Source organism: Cygnus olor, chromosome 28, assembly GCF_009769625.2.
Source record: "Cygnus olor isolate bCygOlo1 chromosome 28, bCygOlo1.pri.v2, whole genome shotgun sequence".
NCBI classification, from domain to species: Eukaryota; Metazoa; Chordata; class Aves; order Anseriformes; family Anatidae; genus Cygnus; species Cygnus olor.
Window position 1 is genome coordinate 205,559 of NC_049196.1, and position 25,710 is coordinate 231,268.

A 25,710-nucleotide genomic window follows, 5' to 3' on the forward strand; every position below is an offset into this window, starting at 1 on the left:
CAAGAACCGGGCGGCGCCCTGAGCGATGCCGCCTGCGGCCAACGGCCGCGAGGATCGCCGCTGGAAGGTCGGAGCATTCTAGCCAATGGCAAGAGGGGGAAGGCGGGCCGGCTTGACGAACGCGGCCTCCGGCCAATCGGCATCCTCGCTGTCCGCAGGCGCGCCGGCCCCGATCGCCGATAGGCGAGCCGCGTGGGCGGAACCAGGCTTTGAATGGCCGCCCCGTCCCCCAATAGGCATGCCCGCGGGGGGCGGCCTCCAGCCCCCGGCTCAGCCAATGGCGAGTGCGAGCGGCCGCGATCTCCCGCGAGCGACGGCGGCGCCGACCAACGGGAACGCGCGGGGCGGGGAGTGACGGGCGGCGGGGCCAATAGCGCGGCGCCGGGGGGCGGGCGCGAGCGGCCGGCGGCGCAGGGCGGGGGGCGCGGGCCAAGCAGGAAGTGGCTGAGGAGACGCGGCCGCCGCCGAGGGGCTGGGCGGGAGCCGGGCCCCGCCGCCGCAGGTAGGCCCGGGCGGGGCGGGGCGGGACGGGACGGGGCCGGGCGGGGGCCCGGGGCTGCGGCGCGGAGGGGTCTGAGGGGGCCGGGGCGGCGCCCCCGGGGCGGGGGGGTCCGGGGCCGCTCCCCGCTCCCGGGCTCCCGGGCCCTTCCCGGCCGCGGCTCGGGGCCGGGGCCCGGCGCTCGCCGCCCGCGGGGGCTGGGGGGTGGCGGTGGGCGGCGGCTCCCCGGCACCCCGCGGCTCCCCGCGGCCCCGCCGCCTCCGGGGACGGGCCCCGCTCGTCCCCGCCCTCCCCGCGAGCTTCCCGGGGGGCGGCGGAACGGCCCCGGCCCGCCCCCTGCGGCCCGGCGGGATGCGGCGGGGCCCGGCTCGGGGGCGGCTCCGGGGCGGCGCTGCCAGCCCGCACCTGCCGGGGCCCGAGCGCGGCCTCCTCCCTCCCCGCCCGCCCGGGGGCTCTCCGCGAGGGGCGCGGGGCCCCGGCCCCGGGGGCCCAGCGGGGCCGCCGCTCCCTGCGCCCCCCGGGGGCCCGGGCTCATCCCCCCCCCGCGGCGCCCCCGGAGCCCCGCGGTCCGCGGAGGTCTCGCCCCGGCCCGTCCCGTCCCTCCCCCGGCTGCTGGGGGCTCGGGGCGGTTGCGGCCCCCCGGTGAAGCCGCTCGGGGCCTTCCCCCCGCCTCGTCCCTTCGGCGTCCCGAGGGGGGCGCGGGGAGAAGCGCCTGCGGCCTCCCGACCGGTGCGGCGGGGGGGGGCGCAGGGGGCTGGGGCCGGAGGAGGCCCGTCGGTGGCCCTTTGCGTTGGGGCCCGGCTCCCGGGCGCCCTTCTCGCTCCTCCGGTTCTCGAGGGGCTCTGCAGGTCCCCTCTGCTTCCCCTCGGTGCCGCCGCCCCGGAGGCGGTGCCGGGAGCGGGGTGCGGGGGTCTCTGAGCGCACCCCGGCGTCCTGGGGAGAGCAGCAGCGCGCTGCCAAGTTGCCTTGGGCTGGGGAGGAGGGATCTCCCGGTCACGCCGGCTTTGGTGGGGGAAGAGAGCACCGGAGGCGCAGAGGGGATCTCCTCGGGGCCTTTGCGGTGCGGCGTGCGTGTTTTGGGAAGGGTCTGGTGTGGGCAGGGGGCGTCTCGGTGGGGCTGCTGCTTGTGGCTCCTGGCCGCTTCCTGAGGGGCCTCCTGGGTTTTGTCTGCGAGAGGGGGAGCGGCCTGGTACCGAGAGCGTGTCGTTTTGTTTCCGAGCCGCTTTATCTTCTCTCTTTTCGCGGTCTCTGCCCCTGAAAAGTCCCTGATTTCCCTGGTGCTCTCTGTGCAGAATTGGGTAACGGGCAGCCCAGGGGGGCCGTGGTTACCGGCCCGTCGTGAATTTAATTCCGAGAGACTTCTCCGAAGGGTGAGCAGAGAAAGCCCGGTAGCCCGGGTGCTCGCGTTAAGCAGTGCGTTAGGCAGGGCGGCTTGTTTGTGGAAACAGCTGCCTCCCAGTGCGTATTTTTAGCACGTCCGAGGAGGAAAATAAGCGCCCGTGCTCGCGCTGCGCCCCACATGTGGCTGCGCTGGCGGAGGCAGGGGCGGGAGGCCTGGCACTGCTGCGGCGCCGAGTTTCCCACCGGGAGCTTTCCTGGCCGGGCTGTGAGGAGCGGCAGCAGGCCCGGTGAACTCCGCCGGTGCCTTTCCGCCGGTGCTCGTGCTGCAGCCCGCTGCGTGTGGGGGGGCCCCGGCTGCCCGCAGGCAGCGCTGGAAGTCCGTGGGGCCTCGCAGAGGCGCTGGGGCTGAGCTGCTCTTGGGAGGCGGTGGGAAGCTCCCGCGAGGGGCCGGCGAACCCTCCTGGCGCTGCGCGGGGCTCCCCGGCCTGCGGGAAGCAGGTCTGTCGCTCCCTTTCTGGGTTTATTCTGCTCTGATTGGGTTCTCCTGGGTCACGTAATCCCTGCTTCCGCTAACGTGGGATTGCCTCCCGCAACATATTCTGTAGGGCTTTAATTGATTTGTCCCGTAAAGCGCCTAAGCACGCGTCCGGGTACTATAAAATACAAACGCACGATAGCAAGCGAGCACGGCTCTGGTGTGGGGCACTGTGGTGTGTGACAACAGCGAGAGAACTTTGTGTTCCTTTCTTCTGGCACCCGACATGGCGGATTTTCTATTTATACCGCTAGAATAAACGGGGTGTCCTGGCCGAGGTTAGAAGCTGTACGTTGTAGAAGTCAGTGGGATGAAACAGCACAAAGCGCGCTAGGATGGAGGTAACCGAGTTTGTTTTCCGAAAATCTGACAAATAATCCGGCACGTGGACGGCTGAGCTGGAAGTCGATCGCGCGCCGCTGGTGCCGTCGCGACGTCGGAGGGAGCGCGGCCTGCGCAGGATCGAGGCGAGGCCGGGGAGCCGCGCGGGGGTTGTTACGCCGCGACCTGACCGCTCCTCGCGCTCTGGAGGATGGCGGCGGCCGTGGGGAGAGGCTCGTGGTGCTGCGCAGGGCACTTCTGCAGCGAGCACCCGCAGCTGTGTTTCCTTCCCTGCCCTGAGCTTGCCCTGTTCCCGCCCGGGGGTTTTGCAGCACCGCCCTCGGCCACCTGAAGGCCGCCAGTCTCACGGGTTAACGTCCCCATGCGTCCCCATCGCCATGCAGACGTCTGCGCTGAGCCGTGGGGAGCCGCTCCTGCCCTCTGCATGCCCGTCGCGACCTGGACGCGGTCCTAGGCGAGGGCGGCGTTAGGCCGAACGCCTGGGACATTGTGGTCGTTCTTCCACGAGCCGTCCGCCCTGAACCACAGGAGCTCTTTCCGTGAGCACCGGTGCGGGACCCGCTCAGACCGGCAAGGGTGGGCTCTGCCTCCCCGCACGGACACCGGGGCTGCTTGGTGCCAGCCACCGCCACAGGAACGCCTGCCCGTGTTTTAAAACTTCATTTCTCAGGCCGGCCAAATTGTCGGCGTTTCTGGATCTCGTCCGCTGCTTGTTTGTTTTGACATTTCCAGAAGTTAGCGGATGGCGGAGCCTTAATTCTGTTAAACGGATGGGAATTTAATCCCCCCAGCCTCCGTCGGGACGCGTGTCATCGCCGCGCGTGGCAGCTGTGCTCCGTGCGGGACCGGGGCGCGCGGCTGTTGTGGTGGATCTGCCCCGGATTGCGGGGGCAGGACACGGAGAGCCGAGGGCCTTGCTCAGCTCCCTGGCGCAGCGCCTTTGCTGCCCGAACTCGAGGCGCTTTGGGAGCGGGCTGTTCGTACCCAGGCAGGGGCATCGGCGCGGGTGCCGTGCGCTGGGGAGCGGCGCCCTCCTCCCCACCACCCCGTCACAGCTGATTTTAGGTTTGCCCCTTGCAAATTTCCCCCTTCCCTGTGTGCGAACCCGGCCCGTCGCGCTCGTCTCTCCCGTCCAAAGCACTCCGATGTGCTCGAAGCGAGGGGCTGGGGGCTGCCCCTCCCTCGTCTGGTGCGCTGCTGGGAATACACGAGGTGCCCTGCCTGAGCAGGACTAAAAATACGAGCTGCTCGAGCCCATCCTCCACCAAATAACTCGGCCTCCTCGCTTAAAGCCTCCCTGAAACCTGAGGCAGCGGCAGGCCGGCAGCTGAGGATGCTGCATCGCTGGAAATCCTCCTGCTCGCGGCGAGTGGGAGTTGTCCTGGCTAAGAGGCTTTGGCGCGACGCGCACCGGCCGCTGCTGCCGCCCTCCCTGCTGCGTCCCGCTGGTGCCTTGCAGCCGCTCTTCCCCGCGGGGAGCCCGAAATGGCCGATGGCTCGGTGGCAGAAAATGGATTTGCTTCCTTCCGAAATTCTGTAGCGCTCAAAGCAGGGACGATCGGGGCACGTGAGACGACAGGCAGGGTTTAAAAAGGGGAGGACAACCCCGCTGCTCCCTGCAGCTGCCGGTGGGTGCTGGCTGGTGTGGGAGCGCAGGCGCCGTTCGCGCGGTGCTCCGGGCCCTTTAGCCCAGATCCAGCTCATCGCATTTATTTCATCAATACGTACGGTGCCTGACCGAAGTGAGTCCTGCTAATGCAACACCCACGCGTTTTTTGCGGCCGCTGGACTGCAGTGCGACTGCTCTTTGCTCCCCAGGCTCCTGCTTTTGACCCCGGCTGAGTGACGCGTGCCAGCAGGGCTGCCTGGCTGTGCCCAGCCGAGCCGAGCCGTGCCGCAGCGCTCGCCGCCTTCGGGTGGAAACGCAGCCGCCGAGCCCCGGGCTGGGAGCGGCCGGGGCTGAACCACGCCGAGGGTTCTGGGCACGGCGCTGCCCCCAGCCCTGCGGGGCAATCCTGGGCGCGGGAGGGAGGGATGAGGAGGGGAAGTGGGGGCACAGCGGTGCCCCTCCGTGGCCTCTCTGGGGTAAACTAATAATTAAACCCCCGGAGTGCCTTAAAGTGACCGTCGTCTGCGAGCTCAGCGCCAGGCTGGGCGGGAGCTGCCGGCAGCGCGGAGCCGCCTCTCGCATCGCCTGGGCTTCGCTGGGACGGGCCCCGGAGCTGGAAGGAGCTGGCTCAGTTCGGGTCCGCGCCGCGGGGAGCGGGGCTGGCAGCGGGATGGGCTGCCCGTGCTCAGAGGGACGTGGCAGCTCGGGGGGCAGAGGGCCCTGCGGCTCGGGCCGCCCAGAGCTCGGTGAGGACAGGACGGAGGGGGGGACCTCGGAGCAGCCCCCTGGACGCGAGCGTTCTGTGCCAGCGGCTGCCTGCTCGGCCGGCTGCGTTGGCGAGCACAGAAGGGCAGCAGGCTGGAAGCGAGTCGCTGGCGCGCCGGCTGCGGGCGCCGGCTGGCCCCGCGCAGCGCCTGCCCCCCCTCGTGTTCGGAGGCCTCGGCTCCCTCCTGGCCGCTTCCCTCGGCGCCTCGCTTCCCACCTCGCTCTGCCAAACCTGCCGGGACCACGTCCCGGGCTGCGTTGTGGGCACGTCCCCGTGCCACAGCTCGGCCTCGGCGTGCGGTGATCGAAACTCGGCCGGGACCCTCTCATCCACGTCTCCCTTCCTTTCGTTTGGGTCCTGGCCCAGCCCCTGTGTTTCCGCCCCTGCCCCGTGTTCTAAAGAAGTTTGTTGTGGGGGTGACCCTGGTCTGCTCTGAGCTGGGAGGGGCGAGCGCTCGTTTGGGTGCCCGAAGCCAGCGTCTCTCCCCCGTGCTCCCAGTAAACGGAGCAGAGCTGGACGTTGGCAGCGGGGACAAAACGAGGCTGGTGGCTGACAAGCAGCCGAACGAAGGGCGGGACGGGGCAGGTGGGGGCAACGCAGGGATTCTTGCCCCCGTTTCCCTGCCTGCAGATCTGGGTCCGGCCAGGCCGGGCGGATGCAGGTGCTGCTGCTGCAGGTGCTGCAGCCCCGCCTGGGCTACGAGCTGCCCGGAAGCGGCCAGGCCTCTCCGGAATCGCCCGGCACGTTCCGCCTGGGTGTACGCGGAGGGTGCCCTGCTGCGAGCCCGCCTCCCGCGCTCGCGGGCAGCAGGTCGGGTGCCGAGTTTTGGGGTCGCCGCGCTGGGGGTGGCGGGGGGGCCGCAGCGGCGGGGAGGCCGCACCTCGAGGTGCCTCTGGCCGCGCCAAGCTCGCCCTGCCGCTGCCGCCCTCCGGAGTGCCAGGGGCAGAGGAGTGCGGTGCTGGGCCCGTTTTTTGTTTATTTTCTCTTTGTTTTTTTCCCCCGGCCCTCCCCTCCCGCTGCGGCCGTCCCTGCTGAGCCCTGGCCCGGTGATGTCACGCTGGGAGCGGGACTGTCGCCTACCAGCCTGCTCCTGTCCCTCCCTGCGCGCCCTCTCCTCCGTGTGAAACCCGAGCCCCCCGTCCCTCCGCCTTCCTCTTCTCCTCCTCTCCCTCGGTCAGGAGTCGGGAGCCTTGCCGGAAGGTCAGTGCCGGCACAGCGGCCGCCCGCCCGGGAGCGCCGCAGGGGCTGTGTTTGCAGGGGGCTGCTGGATGGGCGGATTCCCCGGGGGGGGAGGCAGAGCGGGAACTCTCCGGTGTCGGGAGGGCGCAGGTTGCGCGGGCGTGCGCCGCAGCTGCTGGGCGAGCGGACGCCGTCGGAGCTGGGTGCTGGCCGGGCGCGAGGGGGAGCGGAGGAGAGCCCCTGGGCTTGCCGAGGGGTGGGACAGGCGGGGACGGGGTGGGCACGGAGAGATCCCGTTTGGAAATCCCGGCAGCCTTGGGTCACGGCGCCTGCTCTGCCCCCCGAACCGCTTCGCTGCCCTCGGTGCTTCTGCTCTGCCTGGTTCCTTCGTCCTCCCGCGGGGGCACGTTTTGTTCCCCGGGGCCGGGAGGAAAGGGGCCGCGGGAGATTGAATCCCACGTCCCTGGATCCCCAGATTAAAGGCTTCTGCTGTGCAGGAGCTGTTCTCGGTGTTAACCTTTGTTTCTTTCCTGATCTGTGACCTCTTCCCGAGCCTGGCCGAGTCCCTTCTGGCTTTTCCATTGGCAAAACTAATCGCGGTTCTGGAAGGTAGCGAGGGCAGCCGCCGAAGGGGGAAGGTGGGGAACCGGTCGGGCGCCACGCTGCGCAGCGGGGGGGCTGCCGGGCGCTGCCGTGCCGGTGAGGGCGCGGGTGCAGCCCCAGCGGGACCTCGGTGGGGCTGGAGCCCTGGGGAGGAGCGGGGCCGTGCCCGAGCTGGGACCAGCCCGGATCGCTCCGTGCCTCGGTTTCCCCCCGTGCAGCAGGGAGGAGGGGCAAAGCCCCAACTTCGTTACGAGCGCGATCTCGTGAGGGTGGTACCTGCACGCCAGGCCTCGCGATGGAGGGAGATGTTTGGAGGGGGAGAGGAAAACCAAGTCCTGGGAGTGACTCCTGCAGGCTGAGCGTGTGGTTCCTGCCAGGCAGCTCGACCCGTGCTTCCCAAGCAAGCTGCCCTTCTGGGGGACTCGTTAAGAGCTGGCTGCCAGTCTAATAATCTCTCTTAAAATCCTTTCATCTCTGAAATCTTGTTTGCTCTCTGGCCTTAGCTCGGTTTGGACAGTAAAATTACACCGATCTGCGTCACTTGGAAAGTATCGGCTTGGTTTCACCTCGTCTTTGTGCGCCAACTTCACGCCGAGGTGCTGGGGGACCGCTGGCCGTCTGGCCGCTCTCAGGAAGGTTTTTGTTTCGGGGCACCCCCACGAGGAGCGGGGCGCCCTCCTCCCGGGGGGGCGGAGGCTGAGCGCGGGGAGCAGGGCACCGCGTGCGCTGCAGCCAGAAACCCGCAGGGTCGGCACAGAGCCGCTCCTTCCAGAGCGCCTTTCTGCTCAAAGCCACCGCTGCTCGCACCAGCTCAGGCAGAACTCATCAAAAGGAGCCTTCCAGCCCCCGGCGCGCGCCTTTCCTCTTGCCTGCACCGCCTCTCACCCATGGCACCCGGGCAGCGGTTCTGCCCCCTGCTTTGATGGCTGGGGGGGGACACACGAGGGGCTGCTGCGCCCGGGGGCCGCGGATCCCCCTCCCCGGTGCTGGCCGCTCGCTGGGAGCGCAGCGCCGGGGGGGAAGGGGAAGAGGAAGGGGAAGGGCAGGGTGCTGCCCGCTGCTGCAATAACCCCAGACGGGGCTGCTGGGGGCTTTGCTGCCCCCTCCCCGCCAGGTACGGGGCCGTGGATGGAGGCGGTGAGGCGGAGAAAAGCCACCTCGGGTGCCGCCAGCTTGCTGCTCTCGGGATTCGCCCCGCGATGCCGGCGCTTGTTTGGCTCGCGGGGAGCAGCCGCTCTCCCCGGCGTGGGCTCGGCACAAAGGCCGGGCCTTCCCAACGGGGGAGCGGTTCCGAAACAGCTCCGGCAGCCCCGGGAGGGCCACGGAGGCCGAGCTGTGCTTGGCTCCCGCCCGCCAGGTGAGCCTGCTCCTGTTCCTTTCACAACCAACCCGGCGGCGACGCCTTTTCTCCGGGGCCCTCCCGGTGCTGGCGGCCCGCGGGAGGCCAGCAGTCGAGGCCTGGGGAGCGGTGGCACGGGGACAGGCTTTGTCAAAGGTTTCCTCCGTGCCTCGGAAGCTAATCCTGCCGTCACGTGGTGCCGCGGCTCGGCGCTCCCGCTGGCCTCGGACGCAGGCAGGCAGGGCCACGGCCCCGCGCGGTGTACGGGGGCGGCGGGGGGGGCTCCGCGCGGCTCCGCTCAGCAGGCGGGTGTCGGAGGGTGCCGGCGGCCCGTGCTTCGGTCTCGGTGACAACTGGCCGGTGGGAAGCGAAGCCCTGGCGAGGGTCAGGGAGGGAAACAGGAAAAACAGCCTGTAAAAACAGCGAGCCCTTGGCACGGGCCTGGCGTCCGGGCTTTTGTCTGGGCCCGTCGGGGCGCCCGGCGTCAGGGCTGCTCCCGCAGGCAGCCCGGGGGCTCGGGGGCAGCGAGCTCGTGGCGGGACGAGCACGAAGCCCCCGGCGCCCTGCGTTGCTGAGCCGCCTCTTGGCAAGGCTGCGGGGCCGTGGATAAGGCTCGGGGCCGATCGCAGATCTCAGAACCCCCCCGAGTGCTGCGGGTGGTGCAGGCAAGGGCAGGATCCTCCGAACGCGGCCTTAGCAGGAGGGGCTGGGGCAGAGGAGGGCAGCGAGCGGCGCCTCCCCGCGAGCGGCGCCTGGTGTTGGCCGGGCAAGGAGGAAGGAGCTCTGCTTCTAAAGGAGCCTTGGTTGCTGGAGAGAGCTTTGGTTTTTAATCTTTAAATTTTCTCTTGTAGCGGTAGGCTGAGTAAGCGACCGAGCCCTAAAGCTGCCCGTTGAGTGGCTCTGAGCGTTATTATTTCAGCTGCCAGCCTCCCCAGCTCCCGGGGGCTCGTGCTGCTCGCCCTCAGCCAGCCCGGCTGGCCCAGGACCCGCGTCGCAGGCGGCGCTGGGCTGGGCTGGTGGGCACCAGTTAACGCCAGCTTGGCATCAGCACGTTTGGGCCCTGGTTGGGCCTTCCTCTGGTGGGGGCCGGCCCGACGGCGGGAAATGCCCGTCCGTGTCTGCCACCTCCTGAGCTCTGAGCGGCCGCGAGGCTGCTGGCACACGGGGGGTGCGGCCCTGACTCCGGAACGGCGAGGATTTGCTCCCTGTAGCTCAGCCCGGGCTCCGCGTTGCTGACCTCCTCCCGTGTCCGTTAGGAGAGGCGTTTGCAGGCACCGCTGGGGGGAATTTTGGGCCCTGCACGCCGGTGCGGGGCCCCAGGTCCTGCGGTGCCGGACCGGAGAGCCCTGCACAGGACCGAAGCTGCACCCGCAGGCACGCGGGGCCTCTCCGAGAGCTGCGCCTCGCGGCACGGCGTCACCAGCCTGGCTTCCTCTTCCTGCCGGAGGGCGGCCGAGACGCGGCCCCACCACGGCGAGGCCAGAGCCGCTCGCCGCCCGGGTGCCTGTGCTGCCCTCGGTAAGCGTGGAGCCGGCCTGGCCCCAGCTCGTGTCCCGCGTGGCGCTGAGCACCGCTTACGTGGCCAGGCCAGAGCAAATCCGCCCGGCAAGCGCCGCGTCCGCTGGGCAGCCAGCCCGCGCCGGGCAGGATGGTTTGGTGAGCGGGCTAACCAGAAACCTGCTGCCTGAAAGCGAAAGCCCGAGGGGAGCGCTGGGACTTGCTTCTGCTCGCAGTGCTGGCTTTTCGCTGTGCACGTAGCGGGCGGGGGCTGCCCTGTTGTCAGGGCCTCTTGTGCCCCCGCTGGGAGCAGGGCCGGTTTTAGCACAGCGCTGGGGATTTCACCTCGAAGCCCCGCGGAGGCGGTGGGAGGCGCCACTTGGCATTTCCACCTCGGGAGTTGAGGGGTCGGTGCTGGGGGCACAGGACAGCCGGGGAGGCAGCGGGGACGGGGCTGAAGGGGGATTCGGGGAGCGTGCTGGTTTCACGCCCAGGGCCTGCCCAGCTTCTTCCTCGAGCTGGGGCCTTGGGTCTCCTGGCGGCTCTGGTGCCAGCTCGCCGCCTTGCTGGTCGCGTGGCTCGGCAGCAGCGTGGCAGCTGCTGGTGGGGAGCGCAGCGGGGCCAGCGGAGCGTGTTCACCAGGGCTAACGTCTCTGTGAAGAGGTTTTCAGGGAGGGACGGGATCGGTTGTCTCCAACGAGCCTGTGCCCCGTGAGCTTTGGTGTGTTTTTGGTGGTAGCCAGGGTAATGAGCGGCGACTTTCGGACGGGGAGGCTGCTGTCCTCTAACTTCGGACCAGGGCTGGGGCGTGCGGGGCAGGCTGGCAGACGGGTTCTGCAGCCTTTGGCTCAGCCCTTGAAGTCGGAGAGGATTTCTGGATCTTTTCCCACCACCGCTTTGGATCTTTGCCCCTTTCTCTCTCCCGTGCCTCGGTTTCCCGAGCCGTGGAAGCAGGCGGCCGGGACCACCCCTGCCAGCGATGGCTGCGGCGGGGCCCTGCGCGGCTCCGATCGCCGCTCCCCCGGGGGGCAGGTGCCTGCGTGTGTTATCCCTGTCCCTGGCCAGGCGGGACGGTTAAAAATACCCCTCCCTTCCACCACTGCCTTTGAAAAATAGTTCTTTTGCCTAAGAAAACAGTTGTGTCTTGAGCTACCAAAATAACTCCCCGCGTCAGCACGGCAGGGGTGGAGACGGAGCTGGGCTCTGCCCACCTCTGTTGTCTCCTTTTTGCTAGGAGTTACAGCTGGAGAGCAGGGAGAGGGCTGAACGGGGGATCTTAGGCTTGGGGTTTCGAAGAGCAACACTTGTGGGGCAGGGACGTTCCCGTTAGCTCCAGGCACGGAGGAGTCCCGGGGTAAGGGGCGCTGTGCAGGGGCTTCCGCTAGGTGGGCCGCCATCTCGGGGAGCGTGGAAGCCCTGGACGGTTCCCCAGGCGCTTCATTCCTGTCCCAAAGCTGTGAGCTTTTTTGAAAAATGGGTTCAATCAATCGAATGGACCCAAAATGGGTTTTGTTCTAAAAACAGGGATGCTAAAGGGAGGGCACAGTTGGCTGAGACCAGGGTAGGGGGTACAGAGGTGACAAAGGCGTGGCACTTTTTATCGGGGGGCTGGGAAGGAAGCGATCTAAGGAAACTAAACAAGTATGATCAGTTAATTTATTTAATTAACTGATTAAATTAACAGTAATGTATTTAAAACCAATCTGTGAGCCCAGAGAAATCGGGGGCTGAAGGTTTGTTCTCTCCTCTCCCTGCCGGAGCCCCTGACGGCAACGACCCCGCTCGCGGCAGTTCGGGGCATCAGCCCGGAGCAGAAGCGCTCCGCCAGGCCGAGCGCCAGCCGGGTTTTGTGTGTTGGCACACTCGGGTGCTCCTTCCCCTCGGCCGGAGAGAGGAGCGGCGGTGACGCCAGGCAGCGCTTCGGCGGCGGGGCCGAGCTCGGCGGGGCTGGAGCGGGGCCCCTGCGTGCGTCCTGCCCCGCGTCCTGCCCCACCAAGCAGCTCTGTGCTGGGGAGGGCACGGCGGGAGGGCTCGGCTCCTCGGGGCTGCTCCCAGCCGTCCCCGGCACTGCGAGGAGCGGGGTCAAGCCTCAGGGACCTGCCGTTGTCCCCAGGCTTGGCACAGCTCGGAGCTGCCGCCGCTTTGGGGATGGAGCTGTTCCCCTGCGTGTTGGGTGGAGGAGGATTCCCCTCCTCCTTTCTTTTTGGGAACCTTTTTTTCCCAGTGCAACAACCTGCTTCTCTCCGCTTTACTGCGAATATTTGTATCCTGCTGAACGGTGATTGGAAAAGTCGCTTGGAAACCAAATGTCCTTGGGGTCGTCATGCCGCTCTCAGCAGAGATCTGCGCTGCAGAAACAGATGGCAGCGCTGGAACAGGAGCGTGGTGTTCGCTCCTTCCCCGGCTGCAGGACTGTGGAGCCTGGTGCTTCTCCTTCTGGTCCTCTCACCGAGGCTTCTCCCTGAGGTCGTGGCTGAAGTCCTGCACAAAAAGTCGGTTTCCTCACTGAACTGCACGGGGGCTTTGCATCGTGGGGTGCAGTTGGTGAAATCTTGCAGAAATGAGCCAGCTTCACCAAAGCCATTGGTGGCAAGAGATCTGGGGGGCAGAGACCAGCGGTCCCCTAGCCAGGGGGGTGGGACACGCAGGCAGTCAAGGCAGCAGGCAGCAAGGGCTGATTTTGCTGTTTGGGGTCAAGGTTATCTGCTCTGCTGTAGTACTCTCTCTTCCCTGAAGCGTGTTTGATTCCATCCCAAAGTGGAGTAGGACGTTTGGTTAAAAAATACGTGATTGTGGGGGAGAGAAAGCAGCACCATCTCATGCTCTTGGAGACCTTATCCCTGTGTATTTCACCCCGCCAAAACAACCTTCCTGTTGCAAACAAAGTCCCTGTTGCTGTGGGGCTGGCGAGGCCACAGTGCTGCAGCGTCCCTGGCTGGCCTGCCCCGCTCTCGGGAGCTGCTTCTGGCCAGCGCCCGGTGCCTGGGGCGGTGCTGCTGTGGCCCGGAGGGCTCGTGTGGCCTGGCGGGAGGTTGCCGGCCTGCGGTTTGGAAGCCTGTTGGTGGTGCTGGTCTCTCCTGGCTGTTCTGCTGTGAGGTTGTTTCTGCTTCAGATACGAGCCCAGGAGAGCTGCGGTCGCTGTCGCGCGCTCAGGGAGACCCAGGCTGGGCTCCCCCGAGGCCAGATCCTGACAGGAGCGCAGCGGGCACCGGCTCTGCTTGTTTCTTCCATCTGCCTCCGGTTTGGGAAAGGAAAAACGCTGCAGGACGGAGGGGTTTGCAGCGGGAGCGTTTGGCCCTCGCGGACGTCGCAGGGTCTCTGAAGAGGAGATCGCCATGGAAGCTGAATTGCTCCTGCGAGGACACGAGCCTGCTCCTTCCCCCGAGCAGCGCAGGCGCTCTCCTGGCCTGTGACACCGCGCTCGCTCCCGGGGATGCTGCGCTGCCAGGCTGCAGCCATCAGCAAAAGCCTTTCTGCGGCCAGCGGGGAGCTGGAGCGTCGCCTTCTGCTCAGCGTCACAGCCCGGGCGAGGCGAAGGGAAGCACTGAGCCGTCTTCACTAGGGGCAAGGTGCTGTGGTCTCCAGGGTAGGAGGCTCAGACAGGTACGTGTCTGAGATGAGGCGCTCTGGAAAGCTGCGGCTCGTGTTCATCCCTGATTAGATACGAGAGATCGTCAGGAAAGCAGCTTCGTTAGCGCTGCTGTCCGTCTGGCAAGAGCCAAGGTGCTGAGGATCCATCCACGCGTGCATCCCGCCTCTCATCAGTGAGCGGCAGGACGGAGGTGGCTCTGGAAGGGACGTGTGTGTGTGTCCCTGCGGCACCTCCCGTGGCAGCTGCGTGTTGGTAGCGCGGAGGTGTCCAGCCCTGGGGACTCGGAACTGCTCGCCTCCGCAGCAGCCCGTAGGACGAGGTGATGGGTGACACGATCCGAAGATCTGGCAGCTGAAGGTGCCTCTGCTGTGCCACCAGCTGGGAGGATGCCGTGGCTAACCTGCTGAGACACGTGGCGGGTGTTTCGCCTGTCAGCGCTTTGGCAGGTTTCGGAGCAGAGGCTCGGTTCTGGCATAAAGCGTGGCACGGCCGAGGGCTTCCAGCACTGCAGGGGCTGGTGTCCCCGCGCGCCTCTGGGAGCAGGACGCGCAGGCTGCGCTCGTCCTTTGGGGCTGCTGAGCGTTGGCTGAGCCCATCGCTCCCTTGCGCAAAAGGCAGATTTATTCGGGAGGCAGTGCACCGTCCCCGTCCGTCCACGGGGCCCGGCCTGCTGTGGTGCAGGACCCAGTGGGCAGGCAGGAGTTGGCTGTGGTGGCTGCGTTTGCTTGTACCCCCTACAGCCTTTGAGATGAAGGGTTTGGTTTCGTTTTTTTGCTTTGCTAATTGATGGTTAGGGGTAACCGGCTGCCCCCCATGGGCAGTGCCGCGGTGCCATCCCCAAGAGCATCCTCAGCCCCGTCCTCCTGCCCAGCAGCGCGGTTATCCCTGTAAGTCAGAGCCCCTCCTGTCTAAGCCACATCCCTTGTCTGCAGTTTAATCCTGGGATTTCTTACCCGGCCCCCGGGGGCAGGAGGAACATTATTCCCTTTGTCTCTGCTGCAGCCACGTTTGGAAACCTGTCGCCACGTCTCCTCTCAGCCTCCTCCTCTTCATCCTCTGCTCCCCAGCCGCGTGTTTGAGGCCTCCTGCCCGAGCCTCGGCACCGCCTGGCTCCTTCCTCCTGCACAGCCTCCGGAGCGGCCAGCTGGCCCTGGGGAGGCCTCGCTGCTGTGGGGCGAGGACAGCTCCTGAGGGGCCTCGGCCCCTTCCGCAGCCTCCTGCGGTGATTCACTGCGAGCCGCGGAGGGCTCTGGCCTCGGGGCAGCGCTGCCTTTGCCAGTCGGCCTCCCTCGTGCTCAGACTCTCCCAGGACGCTGGGATCCTTTTGAACTCTCTCCTCCGGGCTGGGGATCAAAAGATGCTAAGCAGACAAAGCAGGAAAGGCAGAGAAGTGCCGTGATTTGCCCCAGGGCTTCAGGGCTGGGGTTCAAAGGGAAGGAGGCATGGGGATTTTGTGGCTGGTGTGGAGTAAGCGAGGAAGAAGCAGGTTCCCATCCTTGTTTTGCAGGGGTTTGGTGCAGAGCAGTGGCTCTGTGCCTCCTGGTGAGCTCGTGGTGCAAGGGAGAGCCCAGCACGAGTGGGGTCACGACACGTGGGCGCGCTGATGGCTTCGTCTGCGTGCTGGGGTCGTGGTGCTAATGCTCCTCTCCTCCCTCTCTTACAGACTCTGCCGTAGTCCCCACCATGGGTGACATGAAAACTCCAGATTTTGACGACCTTCTGGCAGCTTTTGACATTCCTGACATCGACACGAACGAGGCCATTCACTCCAGCCATGAGGAGGCTGACGCTCACATCAAGCAGGTCCCTGGGGAGCCGGGGCCCCCTGACCACGTCCTCCCGCACACGGACATCACCGCGGTCAGCGTGATCGTCAAGAACACCGTCTGCCCCGAGCAGCTTGATGCCCTGGATGGGCGCAGTAAAGACGGGCACGTCATCGGGCCCCGCTTGCTGCAGAATGGCTTTGGGGCCACCGAGATGCCCAGGTCCCCCACCTCCAGGTCCGTGGAAGCTGTGGCATCCTCCAATGGGGAGTGTTGGGTGAAAGAAAAAGGTCCCAAACCCCTGGATATCTTCTCCCATTTTAGTCCTGATCCCAACGAAGACAACGCTGCCAACCTGATCGACAGACCTCGAGAGTGCAAGCCAAAGGAGAAGTCCCTCGCCGTGCCCTCCCTCTCCCCGTCGCCCACCCCATCGCTGGACTGCAAGGAGCCCATGGGAGAGAGCACCGAGAACCTGCCCCCGGCTTTCCCGCAGCCCTTTGAAACCAGCCAGGCAGGGGGTGCAAGCGGGTCCCCTCCTGCAGTTCCCTGCATCAAAAAAGAGGAGTCTGACTCAGAGGAGGTGGGCCGCGAAGCCAGCCCAAAGGGTTTGGCTGCAGCCCTGGGTGACAGTCCCTTGGAGCACTTGAAATCGGTCACTGTTCGCTACTCCACAGGTGATTCTCCCATTGCATCGTGGCCCGGTTCCGACCCAAACCTCGACAGCAGCACCAGCAACCTTCCTGAAGTGAAGCGCTCGCCCACCAGCCCCCGGGAGCCGTTCTTCAAGCCTTCGTCACCCATGGTGCAGAGCCCCAGACTGCCCCCTTCTCCGAAGCAGCTGGATGACATCGCCCTCAAGGAAGAGCAGGAGGCTCTGGAGAAGTCGATGGGAAGTCCACAGAGTATGTCTAGTGCTGAGGAAGAGGAGGAAGAGGACGACAACAACAACGATTCCCCTTCTTCCAATTCCTCGCGGCCCCTGAAAGTGCGGATTAAAACCATCAAAACGTCCTGCGGCAGCATCACCAGGACGGTGACCAGGGTCTCATCAGACTCAGAGCCAGGCTCCACCAAGGGGACGGCTGAGCAGAGCTCTCAGGAGCCCTCTCTTGAGGGTATCAGCTTTTCGGGTTCAGCAGAGAAAGAGGACGGGATCGTGCTGGAGGTGCCCAAGGAGAAGATGGATCTCTCCAGCCCCTTGAAAACCATCGAGGGGCCAAAAATTGTCAGCGTTCAGCTTGGCAACGGCACCAAGATCAAAGGGACCGTCCTGCCGGTCTCCACCATCCAGAACGCCAGCAGTGCCATGCTGATTGCTGCCAGCGTCGCTCAGCAGAAATCCGTGGTGCTGCCGTCCAAGACGGGCAAAGCCGTGGCCAAGAACATCATCAACCTGGTGCCACAGACCCTGCCCAAAGCCGACACGCGGACCAACGTCAGCACCGTGACGCAGACCACCACCATCACCACCACGGCCAACCAGAAGGTCAACGGCACCACAGTCGTGATGGTGCAGCCGCAGAAACCTTCCCCTACCATCGCGGGCACGGTCATTTCCAGGAGCCAGTCCAGCCTCGTGGAAGCCTTTAACAAGATTCTCAACAGCAAAAACCTCTTGCCAACGTACAAGCCCAACCTGAATCCCCCAGCCGATGCGAGCCTCACCCTGCCTCCGTTCGGTTACCGCTGCCTGGAGTGCGGGGACTCCTTCGCCCTGGAGAAGAGCTTGGCTCGCCACTATGACCGGCGAAGCATGCGCATCGAGGTAACCTGCAACCACTGCACCAAACGCCTCGTGTTCTTCAACAAGTGCAGTTTGCTCCTGCACGCCCGGGAGCACAAGGACAAAGGGCTGGTGATGCAGTGCTCCCACCTGGTGATGAGGCCCATCGCTTTGGATCAGATGATCGGGCAGCCGGACATCACCCCCCTGGTCTCGGTCACCTCCTTCCCTGCTGGCAAAGTGGCCGGCGTGGCTCAGGACGCCTTGGCCGCGGCCAACGGGGCTCCGGACCTCCCCATCCTGCCTCTGAGCAGCGGCTTGGAGCAGACCAACTACAGCTGCTTCAGGTGCCTGGAGTGCAAAGAGCAGTGCAAAGACAAGGCCGGGCTGGCCGCGCATTTCCAGCAGACGGTGACCACGGGGACGACCAGCAGCACGGTACGTGGGTGTGATGGGCCCAAGGCTGCCTCCTCCCTGGCATGTGGCTCGGGGGCGGCTAGCGTGAGGGGAGCAGCAGCTGGAGAATCCACTGGGTTGTTGTGGGGCTCCGTGGGGCAGCTCTTGGGGCAAGAGTATTTCTTGTGCCCGCGTTCACCGGCCTGCCTTGCGGATGCCTGCTTGGCAGAGCTGGCATCGAGCTGGAGGAGGAGGCAGGTGAGCGGCAGCCCCCGGCGCTGGCTGTGGAGGCGCTTTGTGGGAGGGCAGCAGCAGGCTGGATGTTACAGCCGTGAGAAGCGGGCCCTGGGCAGCACCGGGCAGCAGGGCAGGGCTCTCCAGATGCCATCTGAGCAGCTCTGCCCCTGTGTGCCCGCTGTGAAAACCACGCACGAAGGAGAAGGTGAGAGCCAGGATCCAGTCCCTGCCCGGAATCGGGGGGGTTGTTGGCAGGGGATAACGCTGCCCGGGGGCGTGGGGAGGAGAGCAGCGCCCTGCCTGCCGGGCAGCCCCTGCGCAGCCATGTTACAGCCGTGGCCGCTGCTTCCTCTTTCCGTTGGCTTGAAGCACAAATGGAGTCTGGAGAAAGCAGGGTGTGTGCTTTTTCTCCTGCTTCGAGAGCTAACCTTGAGATGTGTGTGCTTCCTGTTGTTGCCAAGACATCCTGGTTTGTTGGGCAGGCAGCATCCAGCAAATGTAGGGCTAATGCTGCTGAGAGGTGACCTCTGAAAGGCAAGCAGAGAACGCAGGCCCCCAAAGGAGCCCAGCCGTCCCGCCTGGGCAGGACAGCGCCCCGGTCCTCCTCACCTTCCCTTCTGTCCGCCAGCTTCCCCTGCACGGGAGGAATTTGCTGTTTCCTGGTGCCTCTGTTTGCTTTGAAGCGCTGCTGCTGTAGCCGGGACGCTGTTCGGACGCAGCCCTGCTGTTCCGGAGCTCTGCTTTCTGCTTGAAGGTCACCAAGGCTCACGTGCTTGTGTGCCTGTTTCACTGCCAGACCCTTATGTCCCGTCTGCAGACAGCGGGGGGGGCCTTAGAGCATTTCTGGGGCACAGGAAGCATCCTCTCAACAGGGAGGATTTCCTACTCCCCATCCCCTCTCCTAACCCTGCTGTTGACAGGGGTTGAGCTGCGAGCTGTGCATGGGATGCAGCGATGTCAGGACATGCTCTGGATCTCCGGGGCTGCGGCAGAAGCAGTGAGAGGGCACAGAGATCCCTGCTGGGGGAAGGGGGGCCGGGGGAAGGCGTCCCTGCCTCCCCGTGGGTGCCAGCTGCCTGGGAATGCCGGCAGAATGACGCTGGCAGCTCTGAGCACCCATCTGTGGGACTGCTTTAGCTCAGAAATTTGACGTGAAGTCGCTGATGGGGCACAACTCTATTAACAGCCTCCACCTAGCCACCGCAGCGCTGTCCCCAGACCCAGGGGCAGACTCCTCCCCAGGCCAGCCCTGCCTACAGCCAGCCTCTTCTCGTCCTTTATCACAGCCCGAGGCAGGAGAGGCGGCAGGGGCTGGCACTGGGTGGTGGCTGCCTGCGGCAGCCAGCTCAGCCCGCGCGTGTGCCGTCCCTGTTCCGGTTTCTGGGCACTTTCCAAGCATGGGGCAGCTCTCAGGGAGTGGTGGGGTGGATGCTTTGGCTCCTTGCAGGCAGCTTCTCCCTTCCAGCAGCCTCCTCAGCGGTTCCTGCGCCGTCCTTGCCCCTCCCAGCAATGCAGACCCTGCTCAGACCCAAAGGTGGCTGCAGGATTGGGGCCCAGCCTTTCCCATATCCCTCCCTCCAGGCGCAGCACTTGTGTGGGCAAGGCTGGCTGCTCCTGCTGGCTCAGCCTTTGTCCTGGGCTATAAAAACCCTGCCGTGTTTATGGACCTGCTCCTTTCCTTCCTCTCCCCACCTTTGCTCTGGTTATCCCATCTTCCAGGGCAGCTCCTTCCATTGGAGGCTCCGTCCTGTTTCCTTGAGCCCTTGCCAGCCTCCCCCCTCAACATCCTCGTGGCTGTGCCCTGGTGTGGAGGTGGAGGTGGCTGTGAAATGGGTTTGGAAGCTGGTTTGAATGAGCCCCCGCTCCCTCCTTGCAAAGTGGCTGGTGCCAGGCTGACCTCAGCACACGGTGCACGTGGGATCCATCTGCGATGAGAAGCCCGGAAAAGGCGTCTTGTCCGCATGGGAAACACGCTCAGCAATTACCAGCGAGCTGGCGCAAGCAGATTATCACCTAGAAGTGCCCTGCATACAAGCTGTCTGTTCCCGACGCTTTCTTTCCCCCGGCAGCACAAAGAAGGGGCTGAAAAGCCCCCTGCACGCACGGTGCACGTCAGGCTGAAGCTCTTTGTCCTTCTCCCCGCAGGTTTGCACGACGTGCCCCATGATCATGTCCAACCGCTGCAGCTTCAACGCCCATCAGCGGATGCACAAAAACCGGCCTCCCCACGTCTGCCCCGAGTGCGGGGGGAATTTCCTCCTCGCCAACTTCGAGACCCACCTGAAGGAGGCCTGCCTGCACTTCTCCCGGAGGGTGGGGTACAGGTAGGGCTCTGCCTCTGCTCGGGCTTCTGCTGGGGCCGAGGGGACTGGGAGATCCCAGGGCGGGCGGGGGCCAGTCTCGGGCAGGTTTCTGTTCAGCAGGTGGGGCAGAAATCCACGTTCCTCCTCCCCACTGGTGCTGGATGCGGGGCTGAGGATGAAATTCTCGCTTCGCTCCCTTCTTTGGCTCTCCCCTCTCCAACCCCAGGGGAATTTGCCTCCTGGCCACGGTTCTGACCTCAGTCAGAGCTGGCAGCATCAGACGCCCACGGGCTCTTCCAGCTCTTCCTGATGAGCCACCAGCAACGGGCAGGGCTGGTTGCTCCAAGCTGGAGTCCTCCTAGAACTGGTGGGGTCCTGGTGTCTCTTGGGGCTTGGGGGCTCCTACCAAGTCCCGCAGGCAGGCAGGAAGGAGCGAGCTGCCCCTGCAGCAGTCGTGGGCTCTTGCGCTCTGACTGCTCCTTGCTGCTTATGTCTGGACCTCGGCACGCACTGGTTTCAGTGAGAAGGCTGAATCCCCCGTGCCCTGTGTCACCCGTCCCCTGCCTCACGCTCTCCTCCGCTCTGCAGATGTCCCAGCTGCGCTGTGGTGTTCGGCGGGGTCAACTCCATCAAGTCCCACATCCAGACCTCCCACTGCGAGGTGTTTCACAAGTGCCCCATCTGTCCCATGGCGTTCAAGTCAGCCCCCAGCGCCCACGCGCACGTTTACACGCAGCACCCTGGCTTCAGCAACCAGCAGTCCAAGTAAGTGTTCCCTTCAAGCTGGCACCCTGGCAGATCCTGCTGGGAGAACCAGGAGCACTCCCAGTGGGTGGGCCGCTGGGGGAAGCGCTCAGCACCAGTGCAGAGAGCTGGGTCCCTCTCCCTTTTATTTTCCCATCGCTTGGCGTGGGCCAGACTGCTCCCAGGGCTGCTCCCAGCCCTCCTGCCAAAGGGCGTCCTCCACGTTTCTCTTGACCCAGACCTGGGCTGTGCTGACAGTGGCCTTTTCCTCCGACAGAATGATTTACAAGTGTGCAATGTGCGACACGGTCTTCACCCACAAGCCCCTGCTCTCTTCCCACTTTGACCAGCATTTGCTCAACCAGCGGGTCAGCGTCTTCAAGTGTCCGGACTGCCCGCTGCTCTTTGCCCAGAAGCGCACCATGCTGGAGCACCTCAAGGTAACGCTGTGGCCAGGCTCAGTGCTCTCTGCACAACCTCCTGGTGCCTCTTGACTGCCCTCTTTCACCCCTAATGACCACAATGCTTCAGACCTGAGGGGAATCCCTCAGCCCCACGTTGGGGCTGAAGGAGGAGACGGCACCGCATCGGCTGCGTGCTCACCTTCCCTCGGTGCTGGGGATCTGTGCCCATGCCTGAGTGTCCCTTGGGGGACAAAGTCCCCAATGTGCTGTGTTCCCACGCCCTTATCAGGATGTTGATATTTGGTAAATAGCCTTTTACAGGGATGTCCTGGGGCTGGATGATGGCTGTCAGGTCATCCCCATCACAGCAAGGCCCGGTGTCTCCCCTCCCGCCCCAAGGCTGAGGGCAGGAGGGTCCATCTGTGCGGAGGGAGGCCTGGAGGCCACTGCAGGTTTTCCTGGCCACGGTCAGCTGCCAACACTCTTGTCTTTGCTTTCCAGAACACTCATCAGCCCCAAAAACCCAAGGACGACCTGGCAAAGAAGGCGGCTGTCCTGCTCACACCAAAGCAGGAACCTGTCGAAACCCCCGTGTCCAAGATTTCGGAGGAGTCATCGTCCTCCACAGAGGAGGATGAGCCTCCCAGCTCACCAGAGCTGCGCAAGACAAAGCGGAGCCGCTTCCAGCGCAAGACAGTCAACAAGTCGAAGGGCAGCGGGTGGACGTGCGGGGTTTGCCACTCCTGGTTCCCAGAGCGTGATGAATACGTCTCCCACATGAAGAAGGATCATGGCAAGGTGAGGAGGAGGCCAGGGGCTCCAGCTCTGGCTCTGCCAGAGGGCAGGGCACCCAGGCTCCGTGCTGGGCCCAGAGCATTCTCTGCCTCAGTGTGGGCAGTGCTGCTCCCCCCGTACAAACCTGGTCAGGAGCCTGCCTGCTCGCGGAGGCTTCGGGGAGCAGGGCTGTTACCTGTTATGGTGAACAGCAGAGAGCAGGTATTTGTTCTCCCAATGTGCAGCCATGGGATAGCCAAGGGGAGGAGATCGGAGGCAGTGCTGAGGTCCCACATCTGGCTTCTCTGCACAACTGGAGAGCCTGACTCTCTGGTCTCAGCTCCCTGTGCGGTACCCACCTGCCTCTTCCTTTCTTACAGTCGGTGAAGAAGTTCCCGTGCCACCTGTGTGAGCGTTCGTTCTGCTCTGCTCCCAGCCTCCGGAGACACGTGCGCGTGAATCACGAAGGGATCAAGCGCGTCTATCCCTGCCGGTACCCACGGCACCTTCTGGGTTTGGCTGAAACAGGGCGGGTCTGGTTCAAAAGGGGCGAGTGGTTTCCCTGTCAGGCTGTTGTGGGGAGGATAAAGTTGTAGAGGGTTGAAGCATGATGGGGACTTAACAGGTGTCTTGGACGTCAGATGGAAAGAAGGTACAGAGGGAGGGACTCAGAGTTTTATACCCTGTAGAGGAAAGCAGATGAGAATATTTGCAGTTAGAGCAGTAAACTGGGGGGGTCAGGATGCTGGATCCAGCTTTCCTAAGGGAGCCAGGGCTCAACACGCGCACAGTCATGCTGAAGCAGGCCTGGGGCTCGGCTCCTCGCTGCAGAGCATCGTGTCATTGCCTCCCTGCTCTGGCCCTGCAGGTACTGCACAGAGGGCAAGCGGACCTTCAGCAGCAGGCTCATCCTGGAGAAGCACATCCAGGTGCGACATGGGATCAAGGTGACCGACCAGACAAAGAGCCAGGAGGTCGTTATCGCCCGGATAGGGACTGGCCCTACGCAGGTATGAGGTCACTGGGGGTGCTCGTAAGGGCCTTGTGGAGTTTTCAGACAGGGTTGAAGGCATCTCCGTGAGCCCTGATCCTGGTCACTTGTGCCTCCACACGTCCTGCAGTGCCTGGGACTGGCAGCTCCCTCCCACCGTGAGGCCCGGTGGCTGCTGCAGGGGCGCGGGCCGCATCTTGGCACGGTTTGTTTAGCTCCCGTCTCTCCGTGCCAGCATGGCAGGGACTGAACTTCGCTGCCTCAGCCTCTTGCTATGCGCTGGGAGAAAATGCAAAACATCCCGTCTTGCTTAGAGTTTGCTTGGGAGCAGTCCCAGGCTGCGTGGGGTGAAGGCACTTGGCGTGAGGGGCAAAAGCAAGTCAGAGGCAGTTTGTGGGATTCCCTTGGCCGGGGTTACCAGCGGGGGCGCAGCTCCTGGGGCCAGCCAAGAGCGGTGGAGTCACTCCCCCCGTTCAGCCTTTATCTGAGCAGATACGTGGAGGAGCCTGTTGGGGAATTACTGAGCAGGTTGGGGTTCTGCTGGGAGCTGCTCGGGCCAGGCACCCACGAAACCCAACCTTTGTCACAGGTGTCCAGCCGGAAGCGGAAGCTGTCCTCGGACGAGGGTGACTCGTGCAGTGAGGAGCCTGACAGCACTACGCCTCCCTCCAAAAACCCCAAGGGCGACCGCAAGGCGCCCTTCCGGTGTCGCAAGTGCGGCTACCTCGCCAGCAGCTCAGCTGACTTCCAGGAACACATTCCCCAGCACCGGACTGACGAGAGCTCCCACCAGTGCCGGGAGTGCGGGCTCTGCTTCACCTCCCAGGTCTCCCTCAACCGCCACCGCTTCATCACCCACAAGAAGAAGAAGGGAGCGGGCGAGATGGAGGAGCCGGGGCCCCGGAGCCCCCTTGAAGGAGGTGCCCAGCACATGGCCGACGGCAAGCTGTCCTGCAAGGTGTGTGGCCGCTGCTTTGACAGTCAGCTGAACCTCAAGACACACTTCCGCACCCACGGCATGGCCTTCATCCGTGCGAGGCAGAATGCAAGCCCTGAAAACTAGGGCCCCGGTCGAGGGGTATGAGACGTGTATATAATCAGCACAGAGCAATTTGCGAGGAGGCTGCTGGAAGCCCACCTGGGTGCCACCTTCCTCCCTCCTCCTGGGCAGCGTTTTGAGACAGGGTCGCGTGAAGGAGCTGTGAAGAGATGAGAGCTGGCTTGTGCGATCTGGCCTGACTCCGTGTGCCCTCCACGCTGAATCTGCTCGGCCACGTCCCTGCTCGGCTGAGTGTTCACCCACCCCCGCTCTGTGGGCGAGAGCAGGGCGAAGGCAGAATTTCGGCTGCCTTATTGTACAGCAGATGAGGGGCAGAGTCCATGCTGGCCACCCTGCCCCAGGGAAAACCAAACAGTCTGTTTGCTGCTCTGTTGTCACACGGGGCCACAGCTGCCCCACAGCTGGTCACATCTGTGCAGAGGGACAGTGGCCTTCCTCGCCCAGGGACGAGGACAGGGAATGACATCTCCCCACCCTGGGCCAGTGTTGGCAAATCACAAGTCACTGCCTCTTCCGATCTCGGCTTTTACAGCGCCTGGACCTTGTGCTGCAGCTCAGTGGCTTTCTTCTTGTTCCCTCTTTCCCAGGAACCTCTCCCACATCCCAAGAACCAGCCTCAGCTGCGGTCAGCTGTGCTGGGAGCGGCCGTGTTGGGGTTTGCTGCTCCTCTGGGAGGGCTGGAGCAGGGCAGGACCTGGGGGCCAGGGGAAGATGTCTCCACCGCCAGACAGGGCTGTCTGTGCTGACAATAACGTCACAGCAGGATCCACCTTTTTTTTTTCCTTTCCCTTTTCTATGTTGCTTGTTTTGTATCTTGCTGGGAGTAGGGGGGAGAAGCCGATTCCAGACTCGCGGCCGCTCTCCGTTTCTGCAGAGATGCTGCTGCTGTCCTGGCCCCTCTGTGGCTCAGTCCCGGCGCCGCTCACCCGCGAGGTTGCTCTTCGCCATCGCTTGCACTAACTCGAGGCGGCGCTGGTGTCAATGTGCTCGTTTTGCACCCAGGGACGGCCATGCACGAGGCCCCAGCCTGTGGCCTTTCACGGGGAGGAGGAGTTACTTTCAGTCAGCACTGGAAAACAAGCAAACAGAAGCGTCTCGACAAGCTCAGAGCGAGCCCTGGTGGCGTGGGCTACCCCAGCAGCGCTGCACCGAGTCTGTTCCTCGGAGCCGCAGGGAGGTTTCGGGGCTCTCCTTGGGCCCCATCCTGGATCTGGGCCGGCAGCGGCTACTTGCCAAACAAAGGGGCCGCGAGGAGGGGAAGCTGCTGCCAACGCGCTGATGGTGAAAGCTTTTGCCTGGGCTTTTCCAAGGGGCGATGCCATCATCCAGCGCTGCTCGCCCAGCACCGAGGGCTTTGCTAGTGCCCGGCCCGCAGCGGGGGCTCGGCCGTGTTTGCTGCTCCTCTTCCACACAACGCTCGCAGCCAAGCAGCTCCTGGCGTGGCCGAGCTCCCCCATGGCCACGGTGAGCCGTGTCCTGTGCGTGTGCGAGAGCTTGGCCCTGGCGTACAAGCCGGCTGAATGTTGTGGTGGGGGCTCACCCGTGCGGGGCTGCTGCTGCATTCCCCCGCGCCCCCCCCCCCCGTGACCTTCGGGGAAGGAGAATAACAGCCAGAAAAGAGACTTTCTACTTGTTCTGTTTGTTTAGCGCCTGTGCTTGGGGTAGGGTGTTTGTGTGAGTAATTATTTCAGTAACTTAACTTTGGGCTCCTTATTTCCTTGTGAATAACATCTAACACGCTGTGTAAAGTTGTATCATACACTAAAAGTGACAAAAAACTACTGTTGTGATTTGGGTTGCTTTTTTTTTTTTTAGTTTTTATTTTTATTTTCTGGGGTGGGGAAAGATGGTTTGCTGGGGTTGGTTTTTGTTGTTTTTTTTTTGTTTTGTTTTTGTTTCAGGTGCAAGGAGGGGGGTTAATCCTCCCCCTTGCTGCAGGTGGATTCAACTGAACGGCACACACAGAAGGGGGGGGGGGGGGGGGGCTTTTTAAAAATAAAAGAAGAG

At 64.4% G+C, this 25,710-nt stretch overlaps 1 protein-coding gene across 4 annotated transcripts; it reads left to right on the plus strand.

Moving 5' to 3' along the window:
* The first annotated feature begins 400 nt into the window (after nt 1-400).
* Nucleotides 401-25,699, plus strand: ZNF687 (zinc finger protein 687). 4 transcript variants are annotated; one of them, XM_040539268.1, is made up of 9 exons: nt 401-502; nt 14,966-17,232; nt 19,573-19,751; nt 20,319-20,495; nt 20,752-20,914; nt 21,380-21,676; nt 22,033-22,145; nt 22,521-22,662; nt 23,233-25,699. In XM_040539268.1, the coding sequence occupies exons 2-9, from the start codon at nt 14,986-14,988 to the stop codon at nt 23,704-23,706; spliced, it is 3,792 nt and encodes a 1,263-aa protein (XP_040395202.1). In that variant the 5' UTR covers nt 401-502; nt 14,966-14,985; the 3' UTR covers nt 23,707-25,699. The 4 variants fall into 4 exon arrangements, with proteins under 4 accessions (XP_040395202.1, XP_040395205.1, XP_040395204.1 ...); XM_040539271.1 differs by lacking the exon at nt 401-502 and adding an exon at nt 1,209-1,228; XM_040539270.1 differs by lacking the exon at nt 401-502 and adding an exon at nt 1,471-1,566.
* Nucleotides 25,700-25,710: the final 11 nt, after the last annotated feature.

Coding starts and splice junctions, on each gene's coding strand:
- ZNF687 (XM_040539268.1), top strand. CDS start 14,986: ATGGGTGACATGAAAACTCCAGATTTTGACGACCTTCTGGCAGCTTTT. Junction 22,146..22,520: donor AAGCGCGTCTATCCCTGCCG/GTACCCACGGCA, acceptor CTGGCCCTGCAG/GTACTGCACAGAGGGCAAGC. Junction 22,663..23,232: donor TAGGGACTGGCCCTACGCAG/GTATGAGGTCAC, acceptor CCTTTGTCACAG/GTGTCCAGCCGGAAGCGGAA.